The sequence below is a fragment of the Pelobates fuscus genome, chromosome 5 (assembly GCF_036172605.1).
Source record: "Pelobates fuscus isolate aPelFus1 chromosome 5, aPelFus1.pri, whole genome shotgun sequence".
NCBI lineage: Eukaryota > Metazoa > Chordata > Amphibia > Anura > Pelobatidae > Pelobates > Pelobates fuscus.
Window position 1 is genome coordinate 177,559,001 of NC_086321.1, and position 15,502 is coordinate 177,574,502.

Consider the following 15,502-nt stretch of genomic DNA (forward strand, 5'->3'; position numbering starts at 1 on the left):
GTCTTGTAACAAAAATCTGACATTGACCAATATTGATGGCAAGCAGTACTTACCTAGAAGGCACAAATAATTGGGTTCTGCTAGCCGTGAAAATTTTGTAGCTTGATTCAGAATGTTGTATAATTCAGTTGGCTTGCACAGTGTCAGTTTGGCCATTTTACTGTAACATAAAAGATAAATGGGACTATGAGTAATTTATTTACAAAACTTACCGTATTTATCGGCGTATAACACGCACTTTTTCTCCCTGAAAATAGGTGCGTGTTATATGCTGATATCCCATATTTACTTACCTGTCTTGAAGCCTGGGCTGGTGTTCAGCGCGCACCGCGGTACTGGAACTTAAATTTCAGGTTCCGGTTTCCGGCGGGACTGAAAGGAAGTGTGCACACTTCCTTTCAGTCCTGTCGGTACTGGAACTTAAATTTCAGGTTCTGGTTTCCGGCGGGACTGAAAGGAAGTGTGCACACTATTGTGTGCACACTTCCTTTCAGTCCCGCCGGAAACCGGAACCTGAAATTTAAGTTCCAGTACCGCGGTGCGCGCTGTGAAGCCGGCCCACGCTTCAAGACTATTGTGTGCACACTTCCTTTCAGTCCCGACGGAAACCGGAACCTGAAATTTAAGTTCCAGTACCGCGGTGCGCGCTGTGAAGCCGGCCCATGCTTCAAGACAGGTAAGTAATTATGGGACAAGAGGGAAAGTGCATTAGGGGACACTATGGGAGGGGGAAACACTATGGGAGGGGGAGGAAGAATACTATGGAAAGGGGGGGAAGAATACTATGGAAAGGGGGGGGACACTATGGGAGGGGGTGGAGAATACTATGGGAGGGGGGGGAGAATACTATGGAAAGGGGGGGGACACTATGGGATGAGGGGGGGAACACTATGGGAGGGGGCGGGAGAATACTATGGGAGGGGGGGAGAATACTATGGGAGGGGGTGGAGAATACTATGGGAGGGGGTGGAGAATACTATGGGAGGGGTGAATATTTCCTGGAATTTCCTTCTGAAAATGAGGTGCGTGTTATATGCCGGTGCATGTTATACGCCGATAAATACGGTACTTCACAAAATCTATCCAATATTAAACGAACACCGTAGCGCCTATAATACAAATGCATATTCCTAATGCTATAGTGTCCCGATGGCCGTTTGGGCCTCCGGCCACCACATATAGGGTGTAAAAAATTTAGTTTATATAGGCTTTCTCCCTTGCAGCACAGGTGGCCATGCTCCCTCCTCCTTGGCTGAGATCATCGAGGCTAGCACTGTCAGCAAATGGACTAGCCGGCCTTGTAGGGTTTGGCTCAGGAGATCTAAAGGAAGCTCCTCTTCACTGAGCAGTTGTAAACGTACTAAAACAGTATTAACCCTTACTCACACTCGTGTCAGCATGCCTTAGTGGTTATGGTGCTTGGAGTGTTCCTTTAAGCAAGTAATGCTGTCAAAACGTGATCTCAAGTGTTCATCAGGACACAAGGCAGGTGGATTTACAGCCACATTATGCTCTCCCTATTTCCTGGTGTTCAAATATATCAACAAACAATAAAGGGGATTATTTACTGCATTGGCCCATAGGGAGAACTGACAAAAAGACTACAAAAATCTTCTCACACACTTGAGTTTGTGTTTGTTTAATACGTATGGAATACTGCCCCCGAGAGGCACAGGTGGACTTCTCCTTGAGACTTCCCTACAGGGGCCCTGTCCTTGCAGACTATGGGTGTCGGATGATTTTCGCGGCCCCACTGAGAGACGGCTTGCTGCCAAGCCGTCACGTCCGTGTAGACCTAATGGACACTGTCTGGTTTGATTATTATTTGATTTTGCTTTGATTAGACCTCTCACATTTAAGCCTAGAGAGCTAGGTAACAGATGTATAACGCATTGCTTAGCGCACACCTTTAACTCTTTGTGCTCTAATCTTCTATACTCAAAATGGCAAAGCAATGATAGTTGTCTGGCAGAGCTCACTAAGGAATGTAACCTAGCATTGTAGTATGAAAAGTAAGTAAAAAATGTGTATCATAAACCGCATAGGGAGGTAAGGCCCCTGAGTCGGGTATAGTAATAAACAATAATAGTGACAAAAAAAATTTATATACAACCTGACCACAGGCGAATGGCAGAGTATTATCTATAAAATAAGAATAAAGAATAACATAGTGTATACTGTGTATTAAAATTTGGTGAATAATATGAGGATGGACTACCACTCACATTTACCAGAGCCGTACCAGGCTCTGTATAGCAGGCTCAAAGGTGCCAATACTGGCTAGCGAAGCTCCAAGGCAAAAATATGCAGGATTCCGTGGTAAAAAAGAATTTATTTTATAAATAAAAATATCAATATAAAATAACAGACTCCCGGTTATAAGGGGGTGGAACCCAAACAACAAATGTTATAAAATCAAGGTATCCACTTACCCCAAACAAAGTAAACCGTCGGAGTAAGTATAGAGAACAAATAAAATACAATCAAATGATACAAGATTCAGCAGACGCGTTTCGGCTCGGTGGCCTTCTTCCAGTGCTGATTTTCCGGTCCTCGTGGTTTGTTTAAATGCGCCCGGCATTGTAGATCACCTGTGCGTGCTTTTCTTCCGTATACGTCATTTCCGGTAATTACGGATGATGTCATTTCCGGTATCGTCAGTTGGAACGCACGGTGGAACGCATGTGGCATTCAGTAGTTTCCGGTCTCGGAAGAATTACATTAAAAAAGAATTGATTATATGTAAGAACAAAAAATATATATACACAAAGACCTAGAGAAGCCTTTATAAAGTGGATAAAGATCCATGGAAATGGATCTTAAAATGTCATCTTTTAAACTCTCATATTAATTAACCACTTTAGTAAGCAGAAGCTTATAGTAAAGTATACACATAAGTGGAGTGTAGGAGCCGGCCAAACATAGGCAAAAGGGAATAATGTAAAAAAGGGGGGTATACCAAAAAAGAGGGAATGAATAATTGAAAAAATCTGAAATAAACATATTTTACAAAAAATGAGAAAACTCAAAATCTAAATTTAAACCCATAGGGAATAAACAGTCCATATCAAAAATCCATTTGCTCTCTATCTTTGCCAGCTCCTTTACATTATTCTCACCCCTCCAATTTTTTACTTTTTTGAAAATAGCCATAAATGATAATACAGATGGATCACTTCTATGTTTTTTGGCGAAGTGTGCTGAAACACTATGTTTCATATACCCCCTCTGGATATTGCCCACGTGTTCCGCAATCCTGGTTTTTAAGGTCCTGGTGGTCATCCCTATGTACTGCAGACCACATGGGCACCAGAGGAGGTATATGACATTTGTAGAGTGACATGTCAGAACCTGGCGGATAGGAAAAGTATGATGATTAGAATGAGAAACAAAGGAGGTGATTTTTTGTTTGTTAAATAAAGTTTTCTTACATGTAACACATGTTTTACAGGGATAGAAACCCGGCTCAATGTTGAAAAAGTTTTTTCTATTATCTTTTTTCTCCTTAATGAAGCTTGTTGTTAAATGTTGTTTTAGATTTCTTGCTCCTCTATAGACAATAACTGGTTTTTCTCCTATAATTTTTCCAAGAGTTGGTTCTGATTTGAGAATGTACCAATATTTGTTAATAATGTGTTTAATCTGTTTGGCATTTTCATTGTAATTTAGGACAATTGGAATATTTGAAAAACCTTCCTTCTTCTTTATATTATCTGTTTTTTTCTTTAAAATTTCCTTTCGTTCTTTTTCTTTAGTTTTACTTATAAAATTGTCTAAGGATTTTTCATCATAATTTTTCTCAACCAATCTGGTTTTTAAAAATTGTGCCTGTTCATCGAATGACTTTGGGTCACTACAATTTCTGTATAGCCGTAGGAATTGGCTGCTAGGCATGTTATGCAGCCATGGGCCGTAATGGCAGCTAGACGTATCTATATATCCATTGACGTCGACCTTCTTAAAGAAGGTCTTGGTCTGAATGGTTTGATTTTCAATATAGATATATGGATCAAGAAAACTAATGCCTACAGTGCTGTGCTCACTGGTAATGTGTATATCTGAGTGATTGCAATTCAAAAAATTAATAAAAAGTCCAAGTGTGTCCACATTTCCTCGCCAAATAAAAAAAATGTCATCGATGTACCTGCGATAGAGAACCAGATTCTCCGCCCAGCGCGCCTCTGAGAGAAAGGAATTCTCCCAATAAGCCATAAAAAGGTTGGCGTAGCTGGGCGCGAATCTGGTTCCCATCGCGGTACCCTTAAGCTGCAAAAAAAATTTTTCATCAAACCAAAAATAATTATTATGGAGAATAAGTTTAATACTGTCCATAATAAATGCAGTCTGATCCTCCTTCATATTACTTTGATGTTTTAAAAAATATTCTACCGCTTCACAACCTAGAGCATGCGATATGCAAGTATATAAACTTGTAACGTCGCATGTTACCAGGAGGTAGTCATTCTCCCACCGTATGTCCATCAGGAGCGTTAGTAAAGACGTAGAGTCCTTAAGGTATGATGGTTGTGATGTTACCAAGGGCTGAAGTTGTTTGTCTACATACTCAGAAAGGTTACTTAGGAGTGATCCAACCCCGGACACTATGGGTCTCCCTGGTGGATTTTTTTGATCTTTATGGATTTTGGGGAGTATATACAGTACTGGAATCCTACATGTGTCAACATCGAGGTAGGAGAACTCGTGCTTGTTTAGAATGCCGAGCACTTTACCCTTATCCAAAAGCTCTGAGTAAGCCTTTCTGATTTGGCTAGTGGGATCACCCTTAAGTTCTTTATAAGTGGTAACATCATTGAGTTGTCTATATATTTCTAGGTAATATTGATCTTTGTTGAGGATCACTATACCCCCGCCTTTATCGGCGGGTTTAATGACTATACTTGTGTCCGATTGTAGTTCTTTCATAGCTTTCCTTTGTTGATGGTTAATATTATTATGTTTGGGTCTGTTAATTTTCTTTACCTCGCCCATAACCAGTTTTTCAAAAACTTTCATCTCACTATTGACACAATGTCGGGGGAAGAAAGTTGACTTCTTTTTTAGAGAGGTATGTATGGAATCTTGGGATATAGTTGCTTCTTCTATATAAGGTGATTTCTCAAAAAACATTTTTATACTTAGATTGCGTATAAATTTAGTTATGTCTATAAATGTATTGAAAGGTTGATTATATTCTGATGGGACAAACTTTAAACCTTTTTTTAAAATTTCCATTTGGGGTTTAGTAAGAGTTTTGTCGGATAAATTAAAGATTCCTAATGTTCCGCAATCTTGCCTCTTTTCTTCTCTCTCCAGAAGTCTTCCTGCTCTAATTCCTCTCTTCCTCCCTGCCAATTTCTTTTTTGGGGAAAATTTCTGAGATCTCTCCTTAGTGGTTTCTGCCCTAAAAAAAGTGGGGATTGTTGGGAGGGAGACTGTTTCGGGGAATTTTCTGATAAGGCTCTGAATTTAGGTCTTTGAAATCTGCTATAGTTGTTTTCCACCTTATTATATGACCGTCTTTGATAAGGGACTTTTTTTGGGGTATTTCTGTTTTCTCTATTTTGGGCATAACCAGATGTCTCATTTTCTCGTGCTTGGAAATGTCTATACGGTTGTATACGTTCATAATTATGCCTATTAGTTGAAACTTGGTAGGGGTAATTGCCTCTATGTAGATAGGGTTTGTTACGAGACTGTGATCTCTCTCGTTGTTGGAATTTCTTTGAAAACGAACGTACTTTATTAAAAGCATAGTCGTTTTTGTCTCTCAAAAACTTTTTCTTTTTAATGGCAACTGTTTCCTGTTCAATTTTTTCCACATGATCTTTAACTATTTCTAAAGATTTTTCTACTTCTTCACAACCCGCTAGAGGTCTTAATTTCTCTTGAATCTGATTAATTTCAACATCTAATTTTAATAGATTTCTTTTTCTTTGTTGTATACAAATTTTCATCATTCGTATAGAGAAGGACTCGAGGGCGGCATCCCAGATCTCGATAAACTCTGAGTCGTCTCTATCGAATGTCGGGGTTTTGAAAAATCGCAAACCCCTCGGTGTAATCTTATTTTCTAAATATTTAGTCATGGTAAAAATTTCCCACTTTATTTTAGTTTCCTTTGTCAAAAGTTTTTGTAAATTCTGACAAGTAAGATCTAGATTATCATTGTCAAAATTGATGTTATCTTTTTCACATTCAAAACGATTGGCCAATTTATCTTGCCAATTATCTCTATTTGCAAATAAATCCATAGCGTATTTTGAACTATAAGGAGCAGCCCTCACTAACACAAGGGAAAGACACAATAATACAGAATACAGGATAATGAGTAGGCGCTTCCAAGTATTTGACAGAGATAGTTAAAGAACAGGGTATGATACAGCAGTGTTTCCCAGACACTAAATCAGAATGAAAAGTAAGTAAAAAATGTGTATCATAAACCGCATAGGGAGGTAAGGCCCCTGAGTCGGGTATAGTAATAAACAATAATAGTGACAAAAAAAATTTATATACAACCTGACCACAGGCGAATGGCAGAGTATTATCTATAAAATAAGAATAAAGAATAACATAGTGTATACTGTGTATTAAAATTTGGTGAATAATATGAGGATGGACTACCACTCACATTTACCAGAGCCGTACCAGGCTCTGTATAGCAGGCTCAAAGGTGCCAATACTGGCTAGCGAAGCTCCAAGGCAAAAATATGCAGGATTCCGTGGTAAAAAAGAATTTATTTTATAAATAAAAATATCAATATAAAATAACAGACTCCCGGTTATAAGGGGGTGGAACCCAAACAACAAATGTTATAAAATCAAGGTATCCACTTACCCCAAACAAAGTAAACCGTCGGAGTAAGTATAGAGAACAAATAAAATACAATCAAATGATACAAGATTCAGCAGACGCGTTTCGGCTCGGTGGCCTTCTTCCAGTGCTGATTTTCCGGTCCTCGTGGTTTGTTTAAATGCGCCCGGCATTGTAGATCACCTGTGCGTGCTTTTCTTCCGTATACGTCATTTCCGGTAATTACGGATGATGTCATTTCCGGTATCGTCAGTTGGAACGCACGGTGGAACGCATGTGGCATTCAGTAGTTTCCGGTCTCGGAAGAATTACATTAAAAAAGAATTGATTATATGTAAGAACAAAAAATATATATACACAAAGACCTAGAGAAGCCTTTATAAAGTGGATAAAGATCCATGGAAATGGATCTTAAAATGTCATCTTTTAAACTCTCATATTAATTAACCACTTTAGTAAGCAGAAGCTTATAGTAAAGTATACACATAAGTGGAGTGTAGGAGCCGGCCAAACATAGGCAAAAGGGAATAATGTAAAAAAGGGGGGTATACCAAAAAAGAGGGAATGAATAATTGAAAAAATCTGAAATAAACATATTTTACAAAAAATGAGAAAACTCAAAATCTAAATTTAAACCCATAGGGAATAAACAGTCCATATCAAAAATCCATTTGCTCTCTATCTTTGCCAGCTCCTTTGACAAATGTCATATACCTCCTCTGGTGCCCATGTGGTCTGCAGTACATAGGGATGACCACCAGGACCTTAAAAACCAGGATTGCGGAACACGTGGGCAATATCCAGAGGGGGTATATGAAACATAGTGTTTCAGCACACTTCGCCAAAAAACATAGAAGTGATCCATCTGTATTATCATTTATGGCTATTTTCAAAAAAGTAAAAAATTGGAGGGGTGAGAATAATGTAAAGGAGCTGGCAAAGATAGAGAGCAAATGGATTTTTGATATGGACTGTTTATTCCCTATGGGTTTAAATTTAGATTTTGAGTTTTCTCATTTTTTGTAAAATATGTTTATTTCAGATTTTTTCAATTATTCATTCCCTCTTTTTTGGTATACCCCCCTTTTTTACATTATTCCCTTTTGCCTATGTTTGGCCGGCTCCTACACTCCACTTATGTGTATACTTTACTATAAGCTTCTGCTTACTAAAGTGGTTAATTAATATGAGAGTTTAAAAGATGACATTTTAAGATCCATTTCCATGGATCTTTATCCACTTTATAAAGGCTTCTCTAGGTCTTTGTGTATATATATTTTTTGTTCTTACATATAATCAATTCTTTTTTAATGTAATTCTTCCGAGACCGGAAACTACTGAATGCCACATGCGTTCCACCGTGCGTTCCAACTGACGATACCGGAAATGACATCATCCGTAATTACCGGAAATGACGTATACGGAAGAAAAGCACGCACAGGTGATCTACAATGCCGGGCGCATTTAAACAAACCACGAGGACCGGAAAATCAGCACTGGAAGAAGGCCACCGAGCCGAAACGCGTCTGCTGAATCTTGTATCATTTGATTGTATTTTATTTGTTCTCTATACTTACTCCGACGGTTTACTTTGTTTGGGGTAAGTGGATACCTTGATTTTATAACATTTGTTGTTTGGGTTCCACCCCCTTATAACCGGGAGTCTGTTATTTTATATTGATATTTTTATTTATAAAATAAATTCTTTTTTACCACGGAATCCTGCATATTTTTGCCTTGGAGCTTCGCTAGCCAGTATTGGCACCTTTGAGCCTGCTATACAGAGCCTGGTACGGCTCTGGTAAATGTGAGTGGTAGTCCATCCTCATATTATTCACCAAATTTTAATACACAGTATACACTATGTTATTCTTTATTCTTATTTTATAGATAATACTCTGCCATTCGCCTGTGGTCAGGTTGTATATAAATTTTTTTTGTCACTATTATTGTTTATTACTATACCCGACTCAGGGGCCTTACCTCCCTATGCGGTTTATGATACACATTTTTTACTTACTTTTCATTCTGATTTAGTGTCTGGGAAACACTGCTGTATCATACCCTGTTCTTTAACTATCTCTGTCAAATACTTGGAAGCGCCTACTCATTATCCTGTATTCTGTATTATTGTGTCTTTCCCTTGTGTTAGTGAGGGCTGCTCCTTATAGTTCAAAATACGCTATGGATTTATTTGCAAATAGAGATAATTGGCAAGATAAATTGGCCAATCGTTTTGAATGTGAAAAAGATAACATCAATTTTGACAATGATAATCTAGATCTTACTTGTCAGAATTTACAAAAACTTTTGACAAAGGAAACTAAAATAAAGTGGGAAATTTTTACCATGACTAAATATTTAGAAAATAAGATTACACCGAGGGGTTTGCGATTTTTCAAAACCCCGACATTCGATAGAGACGACTCAGAGTTTATCGAGATCTGGGATGCCGCCCTCGAGTCCTTCTCTATACGAATGATGAAAATTTGTATACAACAAAGAAAAAGAAATCTATTAAAATTAGATGTTGAAATTAATCAGATTCAAGAGAAATTAAGACCTCTAGCGGGTTGTGAAGAAGTAGAAAAATCTTTAGAAATAGTTAAAGATCATGTGGAAAAAATTGAACAGGAAACAGTTGCCATTAAAAAGAAAAAGTTTTTGAGAGACAAAAACGACTATGCTTTTAATAAAGTACGTTCGTTTTCAAAGAAATTCCAACAACGAGAGAGATCACAGTCTCGTAACAAACCCTATCTACATAGAGGCAATTACCCCTACCAAGTTTCAACTAATAGGCATAATTATGAACGTATACAACCGTATAGACATTTCCAAGCACGAGAAAATGAGACATCTGGTTATGCCCAAAATAGAGAAAACAGAAATACCCCAAAAAAAGTCCCTTATCAAAGACGGTCATATAATAAGGTGGAAAACAACTATAGCAGATTTCAAAGACCTAAATTCAGAGCCTTATCAGAAAATTCCCCGAAACAGTCTCCCTCCCAACAATCCCCACTTTTTTTAGGGCAGAAACCACTAAGGAGAGATCTCAGAAATTTTCCCCAAAAAAGAAATTGGCAGGGAGGAAGAGAGGAATTAGAGCAGGAAGACTTCTGGAGAGAGAAGAAAAGAGGCAAGATTGCGGAACATTAGGAATCTTTAATTTATCCGACAAAACTCTTACTAAACCCCAAATGGAAATTTTAAAAAAAGGTTTAAAGTTTGTCCCATCAGAATATAATCAACCTTTCAATACATTTATAGACATAACTAAATTTATACGCAATCTAAGTATAAAAATGTTTTTTGAGAAATCACCTTATATAGAAGAAGCAACTATATCCCAAGATTCCATACATACCTCTCTAAAAAAGAAGTCAACTTTCTTCCCCCGACATTGTGTCAATAGTGAGATGAAAGTTTTTGAAAAACTGGTTATGGGCGAGGTAAAGAAAATTAACAGACCCAAACATAATAATATTAACCATCAACAAAGGAAAGCTATGAAAGAACTACAATCGGACACAAGTATAGTCATTAAACCCGCCGATAAAGGCGGGGGTATAGTGATCCTCAACAAAGATCAATATTACCTAGAAATATATAGACAACTCAATGATGTTACCACTTATAAAGAACTTAAGGGTGATCCCACTAGCCAAATCAGAAAGGCTTACTCAGAGCTTTTGGATAAGGGTAAAGTGCTCGGCATTCTAAACAAGCACGAGTTCTCCTACCTCGATGTTGACACATGTAGGATTCCAGTACTGTATATACTCCCCAAAATCCATAAAGATCAAAAAAATCCACCAGGGAGACCCATAGTGTCCGGGGTTGGATCACTCCTAAGTAACCTTTCTGAGTATGTAGACAAACAACTTCAGCCCTTGGTAACATCACAACCATCATACCTTAAGGACTCTACGTCTTTACTAACGCTCCTGATGGACATACGGTGGGAGAATGACTACCTCCTGGTAACATGCGACGTTACAAGTTTATATACTTGCATATCGCATGCTCTAGGTTGTGAAGCGGTAGAATATTTTTTAAAACATCAAAGTAATATGAAGGAGGATCAGACTGCATTTATTATGGACAGTATTAAACTTATTCTCCATAATAATTATTTTTGGTTTGATGAAAAATTTTTTTTGCAGCTTAAGGGTACCGCGATGGGAACCAGATTCGCGCCCAGCTACGCCAACCTTTTTATGGCTTATTGGGAGAATTCCTTTCTCTCAGAGGCGCGCTGGGCGGAGAATCTGGTTCTCTATCGCAGGTACATCGATGACATTTTTTTTATTTGGCGAGGAAATGTGGACACACTTGGACTTTTTATTAATTTTTTGAATTGCAATCACTCAGATATACACATTACCAGTGAGCACAGCACTGTAGGCATTAGTTTTCTTGATCTATATATCTATATTGAAAATCAAACCATTCAGACCAAGACCTTCTTTAAGAAGGTCGACGTCAATGGATATATAGATACGTCTAGCTGCCATTACGGCCCATGGCTGCATAACATGCCTAGCAGCCAATTCCTACGGCTATACAGAAATTGTAGTGACCCAAAGTCATTCGATGAACAGGCACAATTTTTAAAAACCAGATTGGTTGAGAAAAATTATGATGAAAAATCCTTAGACAATTTTATAAGTAAAACTAAAGAAAAAGAACGAAAGGAAATTTTAAAGAAAAAAACAGATAATATAAAGAAGAAGGAAGGTTTTTCAAATATTCCAATTGTCCTAAATTACAATGAAAATGCCAAACAGATTAAACACATTATTAACAAATATTGGTACATTCTCAAATCAGAACCAACTCTTGGAAAAATTATAGGAGAAAAACCAGTTATTGTCTATAGAGGAGCAAGAAATCTAAAACAACATTTAACAACAAGCTTCATTAAGGAGAAAAAAGATAATAGAAAAAACTTTTTCAACATTGAGCCGGGTTTCTATCCCTGTAAAACATGTGTTACATGTAAGAAAACTTTATTTAACAAACAAAAAATCACCTCCTTTGTTTCTCATTCTAATCATCATACTTTTCCTATCCGCCAGGTTCTGACATGTCACTCTACAAATGTCATATACCTCCTCTGGTGCCCATGTGGTCTGCAGTACATAGGGATGACCACCAGGACCTTAAAAACCAGGATTGCGGAACACGTGGGCAATATCCAGAGGGGGTATATGAAACATAGTGTTTCAGCACACTTCGCCAAAAAACATAGAAGTGATCCATCTGTATTATCATTTATGGCTATTTTCAAAAAAGTAAAAAATTGGAGGGGTGAGAATAATGTAAAGGAGCTGGCAAAGATAGAGAGCAAATGGATTTTTGATATGGACTGTTTATTCCCTATGGGTTTAAATTTAGATTTTGAGTTTTCTCATTTTTTGTAAAATATGTTTATTTCAGATTTTTTCAATTATTCATTCCCTCTTTTTTGGTATACCCCCCTTTTTTACATTATTCCCTTTTGCATATGTTTGGCCGGCTCCTACACTCCACTTATGTGTATACTTTACTATAAGCTTCTGCTTACTAAAGTGGTTAATTAATATGAGAGTTTAAAAGATGACATTTTAAGATCCATTTCCATGGATCTTTATCCACTTTATAAAGGCTTCTCTAGGTCTTTGTGTATATATATTTTTTGTTCTTACATATAATCAATTCTTTTTTAATGTAATTCTTCCGAGACCGGAAACTACTGAATGCCACATGCGTTCCACCGTGCGTTCCAACTGACGATACCGGAAATGACATCATCCGTAATTACCGGAAATGACGTATACGGAAGAAAAGCACGCACAGGTGATCTACAATGCCGGGCGCATTTAAACAAACCACGAGGACCGGAAAATCAGCACTGGAAGAAGGCCACCGAGCCGAAACGCGTCTGCTGAATCTTGTATCATTTGATTGTATTTTATTTGTTCTCTATACTTACTCCGACGGTTTACTTTGTTTGGGGTAAGTGGATACCTTGATTTTATAACATTTGTTGTTTGGGTTCCACCCCCTTATAACCGGGAGTCTGTTATTTTATATTGATATTTTTATTTATAAAATAAATTCTTTTTTACCACGGAATCCTGCATATTTTTGCCTTGGAGCTTCGCTAGCCAGTATTGGCACCTTTGAGCCTGCTATACAGAGCCTGGTACGGCTCTGGTAAATGTGAGTGGTAGTCCATCCTCATATTATTCACCAAATTTTAATACACAGTATACACTATGTTATTCTTTATTCTTATTTTATAGATAATACTCTGCCATTCGCCTGTGGTCAGGTTGTATATAAATTTTTTTTGTCACTATTATTGTTTATTACTATACCCGACTCAGGGGCCTTACCTCCCTATGCGGTTTATGATACACATTTTTTACTTACTTTTCATTCTGATTTAGTGTCTGGGAAACACTGCTGTATCATACCCTGTTCTTTAACTATCTCTGTCAAATACTTGGAAGCGCCTACTCATTATCCTGTATTCTGTAGCATTGTAGTATAGCTATTCAGGAAAGGTCAGGTTGTTTTCCCATTATAAGCATGATACTCAGCATAGCTCACAATTAACAGTTTGTTCGCCTTTAGAATGTTTCTGCGGTTTGACATAACATGATTTAACTACCAAGCTATGAACCAACGATAACACAAATTACTCTTACAATAGTTAATGCCTGTTTACTAACTTTTACAAAATGTGCAAGTTATACCAATGTCCTCAAAGTGTTTGTATGCTGTGTAGACTCGCTGGCTTGTTACCTGCTTTTGGGGCGGAACAAGCATTTTTTTAACACCATGCACAATAAAAATAAAGAATTAAAAACAAATACGTATGAATTAAATATTAAACTTATAATACACTATAAGAAAAATAACATATCTAAAAAATTATTGGTTGCAGCCCTGATAAAATTTGCTGTCCTTGCCTATGATTATAAAAGCTCTGTAGTTCAGTATCTGGGCTGAAATGAGTTTACTTGCTAGCTGTAGGATCCAATGGGGAAGTTTTAGATGTCAAGCTTTAAAGCAGGGCTGCCCAGACGGTAGATTCCCCAGATGTTGTAGAACTACAACTCCCATGATGCTTTGGGATCATCAAGGGAGTTGTAGTTTTCAAAACATCTGGGGATCTGCCTTTTGGGCAGCCCTGCTTTAGAGACTATGGGTGGACTAAACTAAATGGATGTATAAGAGTTGAAGAGGGCGGCGGGGCAGTTCTGGGTAAATCCTTCCGTCCAAACACTGCCAGTGCCTATATGTATGATACACACACACACACAGTGGTCGCACACCGCCCGGCTCCTTACCTGGAATGTGTTGTCCCGGACGCCGATATGGTAACTGGGTGTGACGTCATCACAGCAAACTGGCTCCTGAGAGAACTCCTCCGCCCCCCGCCTGTCAGCACGTGACACCCAGGCTCCGCCTCCCTCTCTCCCTCCCCAGCTCTGTGTCAGTAACCTGCCATCGCTCACAGTCAGGGGCCCGTGTCAGTGGCCACATTGGAGAAAGTAGAGCGAGACCTGACGGTGTGCTACGTCATAACTGTCAAGCGGTACTGGGAGGCCCGAGGGGGAGGGCGGCTAGTTACGTGTTCATATGTCATGTATCATGTAAAGTAAGGGAATAGCTAATGTGAGCCATGTCTGGGAGGGAGGTGGTAAAGAGCGGAATGGACAATGGCTCAGGGTGGAGGAGGGGCAGAATGAGGAACAGGAGTTTACTGGATCGATGGGTAAAAAATCTTTTAGATATGGCAGGAAAAGAAAATGTTGGAATGGGGGGAGGACACAGGTTAGTATGTCAAAGAAGGACTAGGCATTGGGAATGAAAGCATGACTAGGAGGGGGAATAGGGTATGGTAGGAGTAGGGTTGCCACCTTTCTTGGAAAAACAAAAATTTATGCGTGATGTCACTGGATGTTGTGTAACATTTGGGAAGAGGAACGTTCCCTAAATTGCTCAAATACTGTTTCTAGTGCATACTATTTCTGACTGTGTGTGTGTATCATTGTGTATGTGTAGCCATGAGTGTAAGTGTGTATACTGTGTTAGAGTGTGGTTTTAGTATTGTTTGTATACCATATCCGATTGCGTATGCTGTGTGGGTTTGTGTCATTATGTGTATACTGTGTCTGATCGTGGGTGTAGTCCGGGCCAGTGCAAGGATTTTTGGCTACACAAGCTAAGATGCATTTTACCGCACCCCCCACCAAATAGCATCTCTTAACCCCCTCTTTGAATCTCTTCCCTTCTTTAGCCACTTTCGTATTTCTTATTCCATCTTTTGAATCTTACCCCCTTTTGCCCCTTTAGTGTATCGTATTCCCCCTTGTGTGTCTCTTACAATCTCCCTTGTGTATCTCTTACTTTCCCAGACCCTTTTTGTCTCTTAATTCCCCCAGACCCTTTTTAGTGTCTCTTACTTCCCCACCAGCCGATTTGTGTCTCTCTTACCGTCCTCAGCCCCATTGTGTGTCCATTTCTCCCCTCTTAGCCCTGTAGGGTGTCTCTTTTCGCCCCAGCCATTCAGACATAAATATACAGGCAAAAAGATATACATACACAGACACAGTCATACAATCTACAAATACAGGTACACTGTAATACAGACACAGATATACGGTCATACAGAGACACACAGACACTCTC

General features: G+C 38.6%; 1 protein-coding gene across 2 annotated transcripts in view; it reads right to left on the bottom strand.

The window, feature by feature from the left end:
• The window catches only part of STYXL1 (serine/threonine/tyrosine interacting like 1), a 34,518-nt gene extending 20,282 nt beyond the window's left edge, over positions 1-14,236 (bottom strand). Inside the window, exons 1-2 of one of the 2 annotated variants that reach the window (XM_063454774.1) lie at positions 14,158-14,236; positions 54-160 (exon numbers count right to left, since the gene is read on the bottom strand). In XM_063454774.1, the coding sequence (XP_063310844.1) occupies positions 54-160; positions 14,158-14,207 (157 nt within the window). In that variant the 5' untranslated portion in view covers positions 14,208-14,236. Of the gene's footprint in view, positions 1-53; positions 208-1,064; positions 1,108-14,157 lie in introns of those variants that run through there. The other variant, XM_063454775.1, reaches the window with a different exon arrangement.
• Between the last annotated feature and the right edge of the window lie 1,266 nt (positions 14,237-15,502).